The sequence below is a fragment of the Chelonia mydas genome, chromosome 1, assembly GCF_015237465.2.
Source record: "Chelonia mydas isolate rCheMyd1 chromosome 1, rCheMyd1.pri.v2, whole genome shotgun sequence".
Lineage (NCBI taxonomy): Eukaryota > Metazoa > Chordata > Testudines > Cheloniidae > Chelonia > Chelonia mydas.
The window spans coordinates 275,333,408-275,345,532 of record NC_057849.1 but is presented as its reverse complement, the minus strand read 5'-3'; the positions used below and the strand labels follow the sequence as shown (position 1 = coordinate 275,345,532).

Sequence of the window (12,125 nt, the reverse complement as noted above, 5' to 3'; positions counted from 1 at the left end):
TCCTGTGATGTTCCACAGGGTGTCTGTCTTAGCATGAGACATGATGGAGGTTTGTTTAACATTGCAAGGTTCAGAGCCAAGACAAAGGTGAAGGAGACCTGTTGTTTGTAGATGATGCAGCCCTTGTGGCTCAGTGTTGATGCCCTACAACATTTTATTACCAAGTTCTCTGATTCATGCAAAATCTTTGGGCTAGCAATAAGCTTGAAGAAGACTGTTATCATGCACCAAGGCTCTTCAAAACCAGTTCCAGATATCATCTTAGATGGTATTTGTTTGGATGGCATTGACCAGTTTTGCTACCTTAGCTCTACTGTTACCAGCAATGTAGATCTTCTTGCTGAGCTCACTAGTAGAATTGGCAAATCAGCTAGGAACTTTGCAAGACAGAGCCTGGAACAATAACAAATTGTCAACTAAAATGAAAATCCATATTTATGAGAGATGTGTTTTATCCACTCTTCTGTATGGCTCAGAAACATGGATGACTTATGCCACGCATACCAAAAGATTAAACAGCTTTTATACCAGATGCTTGTGTAAAATTCTTCGAATAAAATGGCAAGACAGGGTAACAAATGTGGAAGTGTTAAATCGTGCTGATATGTCATTCATGGGAACATTGATTAGACTCAGGTGGCTTGGACATGTCAAGTCAATGCCAGATTACGGGCTCCTGAAGAGTGTGTTGTACTCAGAAGCTCACAAAGGATCTAGAAAGAGGCAGAGCACTGCGTAGATTTTGGGATGCTTGTAAAGATGACTTACGTATCCTTTGGAATCTCTCTGAATGATTGGGAAAGGAGTGCAGAATGCCGCTCTGGTTGGCGGAGACTGCTTGTAGATGGAGTGAAGTGCTGCAAGGCAGACTGGATCAAGATTTGTGATGACCGGCATCTGAGAAGGAAAGAATCTGCTGCTTGGATTCAGAGCACTGCTAATGTGTGAGTGTGCCCTACCTGTGGACAGGACTGTTACTCGCGCATCGAACTCAGCAGCTATCAAAGAACTCATCGGCACATACACCATGTTCTGTAAAGAGTGATAGTGCCATTTATTACATGTACTGTGCCAATTCTGTGAACAACAAATCAAGGTTTTATTGTCCAAAGTTGCCAATATGGTACCTTTAACCAACAATAAATACTATACAGCAAAACAAAAAGGAAGACAGATACCATATACTCTGAAGTATGAGATCAGAGACATAAACAATTCCAGAGACATATGTTAGAAAATATGTCTTAGGGTTTAGTTCCTAGGTACAGCGTATGTCAGATCCCTACAGTCATAAATGCCAAGTCTCTTATTTTTTTCCTTCATAAATCATAATGGTGAAGGGTGGGCAAGTAGATTTTGTGATTGAGCTGGTAAATATTAGTGACAACCTTGAAAAGCTATGTTATAACCTGTGTGGATATTCTTATAATAAAAAATCCTTGTTATTTTGATTTTAGCTTTAAATGAGCTAACTTTAACTTCTTAGTGTGTTAAGCCAGAAATGGTTATTCTAAACATAATGCAAGGAAAATTTGAAAATTAAATCAGTGATGTGATTTGCATTCCATTTCCCAAACATATTTATGTTTAAAATTAAATTTGAATTGAGCATACAACTTTGAAATAAAAGTACTGATTACAAACTATGAGAATGACTTATTAATTCTTCCAGAGTACAAACTACAAATAGTAATTGTTAATTTCAAAAGCTTCATATTCCTAATGTAAATTGAAAAATTCAAGATAATACACTGCAAACATATTGTGGGCTGTTTTGCACACACCCATCAGGGTATTCAGGGTGAATTTTTGTGTAGTCTCTTTTCGGAGGATCTTGAAAATCCTTATGGTTCGATGGAAAACTTGAGCCTGGAAGACACGTGCACAATTAGGACCCTCTAAATTAAGCCTGACTTACAGTAGTGGGATGTGACTGCATTCGTTCGGTATATGTGTCTGAAAAATGTGAAACCCATTCTGAATTAGGTCAGGGAGTGTACACAATGCCTGCTAGCTCTGCAGTGGGATGGTAGACAGCGGGAGGCAGCCCAGATTCCAGTCTCCAGCCAGTAGACATTCATCTACTGTCCAGCCTCATAATGCCACATAAGCCCATGCTGTATCCTCCTTGTTGAAAGACCAGACTCTTATAATGGAGAGGTAGTTTTGGGATGAGTTCTCCTCCCTCCATTCCTGAGAGGTGGAGGAATTCAAGTACAAGTGGCATCAGGATGAATTCCTCAGCATCAGGAATTCACTGTATTACTCACACTCAGTGAAGAATTCCAGCAGCAGCAGCTTTGTAAGTGTGGGAATAGGGATCGGGATGTAAACAATTTTAGAGTGCTCGGCTGAATTCCCAGGGCACAGCTGTAAGGCAGCTCATGGAGCTCAAACAGCACCTAGGCACAGGTTATGAGGATGTGTTCAGAGAAGAAAGCGAGGCAGTGAATGACAAGAAAATAAGACTGCTATTTCCCCATGATGGTGAGAGGTGGCAGGTAAGCAGCTACACCCGGGGAAGCAACCATTGTGCCAGGTGCTGAGATTTGTCCAGCAGTTCTCTCCATTTAAGCAGATATGTGGTCTTCACTCTAGAAAAACCATCAGTGTCACAACGAAGTGCTTCATACAGCTTGACACAGAGCTTATGTTGCAATTAAACACTGTTGCTCTGTTCTACACTGCTTGTGTAGCAGTTTCCCCGTCTCTGAAATGGGGGTTATACTTACCAGTTTCATAGGGGTGTTTCTAGGCTGAATTATGGTTTAATGTCTATAAAGCACTCCGAGATCCTCATGAGAAAGGCGCTATATAAAACGTGTGCGTCTGTGTGTGTGTCCACATAACTCAAGTTTCAAAAGAACAAAGTGAGAAACCATTATAACAGTTAACAAGCTTGAGTCCAGTACATTAATTTATATTTCTCAAACAAACACAGCATAAATAATATAAAATAAAAGGTATAAGAAAATTTAAAAAAAGAATTTTAAACAAGCATTGAGCGATCTCTCTCAGAAACATGAGGGTGTATAGTAGCTTATTCAGGCAAGTATAACAGCATTCAAAGAAAAAGAACTTGATTCAGATTAGAGTTTTCTCAGATTAGTTTTGTACCATGTGTTTTGGCTGACAAATCCTAAACTTTAACATATTAAGCTTGCTAATCATGAAATGAAGGCAGGAAAAACAGAGGTGTGAATTTTATTTTAAAGGACATAGTTGGACAGAAAGGAAAATTGTTCTATTATTCTATAACCATTGCAACAGCTTTCCCAAATAATTTATCTTCAGCTGTCAGTAGCAGACAAGATTTGTATTCAAAAAGCTCATGTCTCATTATTAGTTAGTTCCTCATCCTTCAACAAACTTTGGCAGACAGATCATTGTGCCTGTGAGGAACCCTGCTGAACTTTTCCTGCACAATAAGCTGACGGATCGGAGCCCTACTCTATGCATTAAGCAAAACCTTGTTAACTCTCACTTAAGGGAAAAATAACAGTTAGATATAATTGTTGGAGTATGACTCTAAATTTGTTAATCAATTCTAGTGTGAAACTTGGAAACTGGAATTCTATTTTTAGGCTTCCCTGGAAATTATTAAAGTATTTTAGTATAATTTTAGAAGTATAACATAGTTTAAAACAGAATACTTGATTCTGACCTTAGAAATATGGTAATACATACTCACTTATGTAAGTCCCCAGCTATACTATGAAAAACAATCAAAAGGGACAATAGTAACCATTGAATAGCTAACTTTTAAAAACAATGTTTTTAATGTCTATTGAAAACACAACCTTGTTATAAAGTCTTGAACAATCTTTACATGTTATCTTGAAGTTCAATTACCTTATGATCTTTTTTAAGTTACCTTGACAATGTAGGTTCAATCAGAGAGCCAGCCCTCATTTTCAGCTGGTCAAGTTCAGATCTCAGTTTGTCAATTTCTTCTGACAATCTTTCCTGAAAAAAGGAGAAATGTTTTTGAGAGGAGATGTACTGACTATAAAACTGTAAAAAAATTAGTTACTGACTTCTAAAATAGGAAGTAAATTCAGGCATAGTCTCCTTCTGATGAACCCATGTAAATGCCATTACTGTTAATAATGTATGTGCATTGAGAGAAGGCTGCTTACTACTCCTTACTATTTCCTCATAAGCTGGAAGGGACTTTGTGAAGGGCTCATGCCTGAAAATTACATTTTTTATGCAAATTGTGTTAGAAAAGAAGAAGAAACTAAAAAACAGTAGTTTAGGGCTGAAAAGGCAAAGTAAACACCATTTACCATGGGTGATGACATGAAAGAAGCACTAATAGCAAAATTAGGCTGATAAGAAAAAATGCTGAGGAATGAACTTCCCCCCAAAAATGTGGAATGATGGCAGATGATGCTGCCATTGCTAGAAATGACTATTATCAACTAAGTAAGTGATGAATAACTTGAAAACCAGGTAAGACCATGATTCAGGAAAGTACTCAAACCCATCTTAAGTCCATCTCTCTTTAGCCCTTAAGTACTTAACTTTAAGCACGTAGTTAAGTCCCACTGACTTATGGCTCCAATTCAGAGAGTACATACCTAAGTACCTGCCTAGCTTTATGCTTCTTTAAAGATAGGCAGATGTTTAAGTGCCTTGCTGAATTGGGGCCTTAAGGCTCAATCTTGTGAGCTGATGAGACCTCCTAGGAGGTGCTCAGAAACCTCAGTTTCCAGCGATGCCAGCAGACATGAAGGATGCTAATCACCACTTTGCACCTCTCAAAACTGGGATATTAAGGGCCAAATTTTGAACACACCCTAGTTACAACAGTTGCTAGATAAAAGAGGTAGGTTTGTATAGTTTTGGTTTTTTTAACACAAAACAATTCAGCTTTCTTCTGTCATAATAATGGATTTCTAAAAATAATCAAAACAAAGCAAGGAATTGGAAAATTAATAAAAATTGTAAATATAAAAAACCCAAAAACAAAACAAAAACAAAGCAAGGAAATATAATTAACACTGTCATTTTCAATGTTTCAAAATGTTTCCTGAAAGGAGAAGGAAAGGGGCTTCTGCTACGAGACTTCCAATAACTCTTTTAGTAGTATTTTTTAAATTGAAGAGAAATACAGAAGTGATTTGGTGATATAGATCACTTGCTAATTAATTCTGAATAACTGCATTTAATTAATGCCATGTCTATTAGACTAAATTTACTTGACCACTGTAAATGTATTAGCATTTCTTTTGCCAAAATTAAATAAATCATTCAAGGAATTTTATTTTGTAGTTTAGAAAGTAAGAAATAAAAATGTGATCATTTGTGAAGGGAACACTTCTATGGTAAATGCACTGAGCTTTGTTGTGGGGCTTACCCACTGAACTAAGAATCTCTCTTTTTTCCTCTTTTCTTCCCTACTCCTCCCACATTCCCTCAGAATAAATACATAAATAAATACATAATTTTTTTCAAATCTTCAAGCAGATTTGTAAAAAGTTAATTTCAGAATATATAACTGATTGTTCATATATATCAATAAGTAATATGAATATTCAGGCCAGAACCCAAACTGAAAAAGAATTACCCATATTCATCTCTAACATGACTTTATTAAGCCAATGCAGTTCAACTTGGGATAACATTGGCCCAATTACAACTTGCCTACACTGGCAAAAAATGGGAACCATAAAATACACCATCAGTTCAGCAGCACCAGTGGTAGCAACACTAAGACCTTTCATGCGCCCCTGACAGGACCTCTGACATTTTACTGTAATTTAACCCAGACTAAATTACAGTCCCAATTTCACCAAAATAGGTGCAATTTTACATTTGGGGTAATGGGAAGGAGAAGTTTGATTTATTTGAAAATCCAAGAAGTGATTCCTATACAGCTGCCACATTCCTAGCCCAAAATTAAGTGACAACAGCTATTTTAAATATTTTTGTAGTAGTGTATTACATATAAAGGTAATAATATCATTATTATTTACATTATGCTAGTACCTAGTGGCCCCATTTTGCAAGGAGCTGTACACATACATAATAGACAGTTCTTTCTCCAAAGAGCTCACAGTCTGAACAGACAGGACAAATAGTGGCTGAAAGGAAGGTTTATTATCTCAATTTTACACATGGGGAACTGAGGCACAGAGACATTAAGTACTTGCCCAAGGTCAGACAGCAAATTTGTAGCAGTCAGGAATTGAATCACAATCTCTTGAGCTCTAGTTCAGTGCCTTAACCACAACACCTCCCTGCCTCTCTACAAAATTACTTTATGGAGGAGTAAAATAACAACAGATTTAAACAGATATTTTCTCTTGCCATTTTCCTCACTTCATGTTTGTTTTGAGTGTCATATGGTAATAGTTACTTTCCCCTTAGGAACAAGTGCAGCTGTATTTTTTCCCATTCTACACTATGTATTTTAATTTAATTGGACACACTGCAAAAATGCTTTATGTATAAATCTAAAGATGGATGTATTTTTGTGTTCTACTGCCTTTAAGGCAAGTATATCTTTAAAATAAAACCAAAAACTTGTGTTTGGAATAAACATTTATAATTAATTTGACTGATTCACTAAACCAATGTTTTGTGGTTAAATTGACCTGAACTCAAAAAGGCACCTTTCAGCTATGGTTAGTATAATTTCACTGCACCTGTTAGAATAAATGCATCAAATGAAATAATTATATTCTTAACTAAAGACGTATAACCATTTACATGAAAATCTCTGTTAAACCTGTCTTTTTAAGAACTACAATTTGTATGGTGAAATCCTGACCTCACTGAAGTCAATTCACTTCAGTGGGGCCAGGATTTCAACCATAAACTATATTTCTAGGAGCATTTTTATATAGCATCAATTTCTAGCTTAAGCAACTGGGTGGGTAAAGAACCATCTACTCCAGGATCCTTGGGAGTGTTTTACTGCTATTTGATCAATTTCCAGATGCCAGTTTGAGAAGTTAAGTACACTACAAACATATTTTCTCATATTCAAATAATATCGAATGATTTTTCTAAAGTAAATCAATGAGATTACAGATAAAATAGGAGAGTTATATAGTACCTTGTCATGTAAAGATTCTTCCAGGTTCTTCCTGAAACTTTCAGATTCCTGAATTAGAACGTTCTAGGAGAGAAAAAGACATTTGAAATGTAAATAAAACAGGAGGAAACATCCAGTAACAGAAGCTGCCATCTGATCAAGTTAACTAAATTAAGTGAACTGATCTACCTTGTTCTCCACAGAATTTTCAATATGAATCTGTTAATACTTTTGGAATGCATAGAGGTCAGATCAAGAACCCTACAAACAATCCATATATTTTCTTTCAAGGACAGAAGACACTTTTCTAATATCTTAATCTGAGATTTTACACTTTCTTTTCCCCACAGGTTCTCTCTGTGACGGGCATATTCTCTACTTTCTACAGTATTCTGCCTCAGGAGCAGCAAAAATCTGCAGGTGTACATGTCGCCTTGGAGAAATTTGGCTAGAGGTGTATTTGAATGAGGATTTCAGAGGAATAGATCATTTTCTTCAACTATTTAAGGAGACTTTAGTGAGTTTTCTACCACACAAAGGAATCTGATGTTTAGAGTGAAATTCCTCATGGTGTCGAGGGCCAGAGCAACTTTGCACAATGTAAGCCCCATTGTCATGTTATGTTATGGGATGGAAGGGATGGGGACCCAGAAACCAGCATATCAGTGATGCAGGGGGAACTTGGGACTTCAGAAAGAGTCCTGAGCCAGTGGCTTTGTGTGGGTGAAATACATTTCAGTCTTTGTCTATGTATGAAGAAGAGTGGAATTGGGATGGCTAAAGTGGAATTACTCAAATTCAGAGGGCCAAACGTGGATTTGCTCCCCAATAATCCCAGGAAACATCTCAAGGATGCATTCAGAGCCAAGCAATAGATAAGACAGGAGCAAATGGAGAATGTTTCTGAATGTTTGTGTCACAAATCCTCAAGCTGAGTCTACAATATTGTCACATTAATCATCTTCCAGCCTTCCCTCCTCAAGCAAGTGTTAAACACACCTATTTTTTATTTCTCTTTAAGATAAGGAAGGGATTAGTGGAATCCACTGAAGAACAACTGGTTAGGGACTATTTAGAAAAGCTGGACGTGCACAAGTCCATAGGGCCGGATGCATTGCATCCGAGAGTGCTAAAGGAGTTGGCGGCTGTGATTGCAGAGCCATTGGCCATTATCTTTGAAAACTCATGGCGATCGGGGGAAGTCCCGGACAACTGGAAAAAGGCTAATGTAGTGCCCATCTTTAAAAGAGGGAAGGAGGAGGATCTTGGGAACTACAGGCCAGTCAGCCTCACCTCAGTCCCCGGAAAAATCATGGAGCAGGTCCTCAAGGAATCAATCCTGAAGCACTTACATGAGAGGAAAGTGATCAGGAACAGTCAGCATGGATTCACCAAGGGAAGGTCATGCCTGACTAATCTAATCGCCTTCTATGATGAGATTACTGGTTCTGTGGATGAAGGGAAAGCAGTGGATGTATTGTTTCTTGACTTTAGCAAAGCTTTTGACACTGTCTCCCACAGTATTCTTGTCAGCAAGTTAAAGAAGTATGGGCTGGATGAATGCACTATAAGGTGGGTAGAAAGTTGGCTAGATTGTCGGGCTCAACGGGTAGTGATCAATGGCTCCATGTCTAGATGGCAGCCGGTATCAAGTGGAGTGCCCCAAGGGTCAGTCCTGGGGCTGGTTTTGTTCAATATCTTCATAAATGATCTGGAGGATGGTGTGGATTGCACTCTCAGCAAATTTGCGGATGATACTAAACTAGGAGGAGTGGTAGATACGGTGGCAGGTAGGGATAGGATACGGAGGGACCTAGACAAATTGGAGGATTGGGCCAAAAGAAATCTGATGAGGTTCAACAAGGATAAGTTCAGAGTACTGCACTTAGGACAGAAGAATCCCATGCACCGCTAGAGACTAGGGACCGAATGGCTAGGCAGCAGTTCTGTGGAAAAGGACCTAGGGGTTACAGTGGACGAGAAGCTGGATATGAGTCAACAGTGTGCCCTTGTTGCCAAGAAGGCCAATGGCATTTTGGGATGTATAAGTAGGAGCATAGCCAGCAGATCGAGGGACGTGATCGTTCCCCTCTATTCGACATTGGTGAGGCCTCATCTGGAGTACTGTGTCCAGTTTTGGGCCCCACACTACAAGAAGGATGTGGAAAAATTGGAGAGAGTCCAGCGAAGGGCAACAAAAATGATTAGGGGTCTGGAACACATGACTTATGAGGAGAGGCTGAGGGAACTGGGATTGTTTAGTCTGCAGAAGAGAAGAATGAGGGGGGATTTGATAGCTGCTTTCAACTACCTGAGAGGTGGTTCCAAAGAGGATGGTTCTAGACTGGTAGAAGATGACAGGACAAGGAGTAATGGTCTCAAGTTGCAGTGGGGGAGGTTTAGGTTGGATATTAGGAAAAACTTTTTCACTAGGAGGGTGGTGAAACACTGGAATGCTTTACCTAGGGAGGTGGTAGAATCTCCTTCCTTAGAAGTTTTTAAGGTCAGGCTTGACAAAGCCCTGGCTGGGATGATTTAATTGGGGATTGGTCCTGCTTTGAGCAGGGGGTTGGACTAGATGGCCTCCTGAGGTCCCTTCCAACCCTGATATTCTATGATTCTATGATTCTATGAACTGCCATAATTGATTCTTTCTCTGGTCACTGACTTACCTATACATCTCACTCCTACCCTGAACAAAACATTTATCTGGGAATAAATGAGCCTATATCTGTTATGTAAACTTTTAACTGCACAGAAGAGGCAGGATGCAATTCAGGAATGAGAACAGAGCTAGGGCTTGGGAACTCCTGAATTTTAACCCGGGTTCTGACACTGCCTCGTGTTGTGGCTGTGGGCAAGCTTGGGTGAGCGCTCCCCCTCTGGTTCCCCATCAGTAAAAATTGAGATAATATCCACCTCACAATGGCATTTGGAGGGTTCTTTCACAAAAGTATGTACCTTTATTTGAACATGTAAAAGCTGTATAAGTTATATATTATCCACAGTATTATAAAAACTCTACCAGGATACAAATATCTGATATTTTGCTTGATGCTAAAAATTTGATTAGATTTGTAGCTGTTAGGTTCACATTTGCCTCTGCATCATAGAATCAGCATCACATTTATATCCAGATAAAATATATACCAGCAGTAATCTTATTCAGTTTAAGTTTATACTGCCCTTTACACTTTACCTTTTCCTCAAGTGCTGCCATTCTCTCTTTTAAGTGTAGCTGCAGGCGCTCGTTGGATTCTGTCAAAAGTCTGTCTACAGTATCTGATAATCTTTTGTTGTGCTCCTCATTCATTTTCTCTCTTTGTCTTGCCTTCAGTACAGAACAAAGGAAACACAATGATAAGTTTCCAGGTTAATTAATGCCCTATTAAAATGCGCAGATTTTATGGTGATTGAAAACATGTTCATTAAAATATCCAGCAACAGAAGAAATTATACTTTAAGTTCATCTATTGATCAATACACATTAACTCCTGATCAAGGTATATTAGAAACTTCTGTATCAGCAGACTGTTTATAGCCAACTAAAACGAAATTTAAATCAGTTGACTAAGTTGATGAAAAAATACAGCATAGATTCTGCTCTCAGACTCACAAAAGCATTATTCTTCAATTAATGAAGTTGTAGGCATGTAACTGAGGGCAGAATTTGGCCCTATATTTCAAATGCTAAGCACAGAAAATAAAGTGTCTGCAATACACATACTCTTTGCAGTTCCTGATTCTTTTCTTCAAGTTGAGCTTCCAAGTGTCTCATACGTTCTTCAATGTTACCATGTCTTTCTTCGGCCTGTAAAAAAAATACGAAGACTCGGTCTGAAATTTAAATTGCTTTGTAAATCTTTATGTCAGCAAAGTTTAAACAAAATATAAAGCAAGCTACTACTAACTGCAAACTTAGTTTTCAAAAAATAAACTTTATTTAAACAGGCAGCTGAACAGCATTGCTTGAAATGTGTCAGCTACAAAGGCCTGTTACATCCAAGCATCAGCAAAATATTGGAGTTATTTATGAGCAATGAAATCAGCCAAATGTAACATGCAGACTGTGCATGGTTTCAACACAAACCTGCCATCGTAAAATTGTAAGCTCCTGAAGCACTGAACTGCACGATGGTTGATTATCAATAAAATAATAATAATAATAAAAAAATGAAAACAAATCAGATGGATTCTATTTAGCAATAGAAAGTAAAGTCCAGTAGGACTACCTTCCTACGTATGGAGATCATTTCTTGTAGCTTAGCTTCCATAACATATTGATAATCATCAGATGAGGTAGAAGAGGTTGGATCAGACTAACAAGTTAAGGAAAAGGAGAGGGACAAAATTGAAAAATCAGAACTAAAGACACTGACACCGAAAAGAACACAGCACAGAATGCTTAAACAAAAAGTGTGACTGAAAATTTAATACTTTGATTGAATTTTATGTGGAATAAACTACACTGATAGTTGGTAGATGTGATGCAGTTGATGTGGATCAACTAAAAATAATGGAATGCTAAAAAAGCTATCAACCTAGATATGGAAGTTCAAGGTTAGTGATGGCTGGCTGATGAAAGGTTACTACAGAGTGAAATCAAAGCAACTCTGGCTAATACGGTCTAATGTAGTAGTTGGAATTATGGTGAACTAAACACCAGAATATGATGTTGAGAGGCCAATGTCAGAAAGTTCTTTAAAATTCTTGCTACCACTTTATAGGAATGAAAACAATGCACATATGTTGTAGAATATACTAAATTAATGGATTAGTCATTTACAGTAACTGTGCAATATTATGCCAGATTCCATCATTACTACAAAACACAAAGAATTAACCATATAAAATAAGGCTCAAGTTTTAGGATTCTATTTTAGAATAGATCAAGTAACCCCTTTTTATTCTAGTAAAACAATATAGTTCCCAAACTTTTCAAAGGTGATCCCTTTGCAAGATCAAGATCATAGTTAAGAGAAGAACCTATAAATAAAAATGCATTAATTTGATAAAAAGTAATTTAAAACAGTATAGGTACTGAAGATGAAATATGGTAGTCCATCCAAAGATTCAACGC

The 12,125-nt window shown here is 37.7% G+C and overlaps 1 protein-coding gene across 5 annotated transcripts in view; it reads right to left on the bottom strand.

Moving 5' to 3' along the window:
- PPFIA2 (PTPRF interacting protein alpha 2) overlaps positions 1 to 12,125 on the bottom strand; it is a 610,761-nt gene that overhangs the window by 101,727 nt on the left and 496,909 nt on the right. For 4 of the 5 annotated variants that reach the window (XM_043547080.1, XM_043547089.1, XM_037885772.2 and 1 more), the window contains 4 exons: positions 10,773 to 10,856; positions 10,245 to 10,376; positions 7,067 to 7,129; positions 3,875 to 3,966 (listed from right to left, as the gene is read on the bottom strand). In XM_043547080.1, the coding sequence (XP_043403015.1) occupies positions 3,875 to 3,966; positions 7,067 to 7,129; positions 10,245 to 10,376; positions 10,773 to 10,856 (371 nt within the window). Of the gene's footprint in view, positions 1 to 3,874; positions 3,967 to 7,066; positions 7,130 to 10,244; positions 10,377 to 10,772; positions 10,857 to 11,277; positions 11,365 to 12,125 lie in introns of all 5 variants that reach the window. The other variant, XM_043547102.1, reaches the window with a different exon arrangement.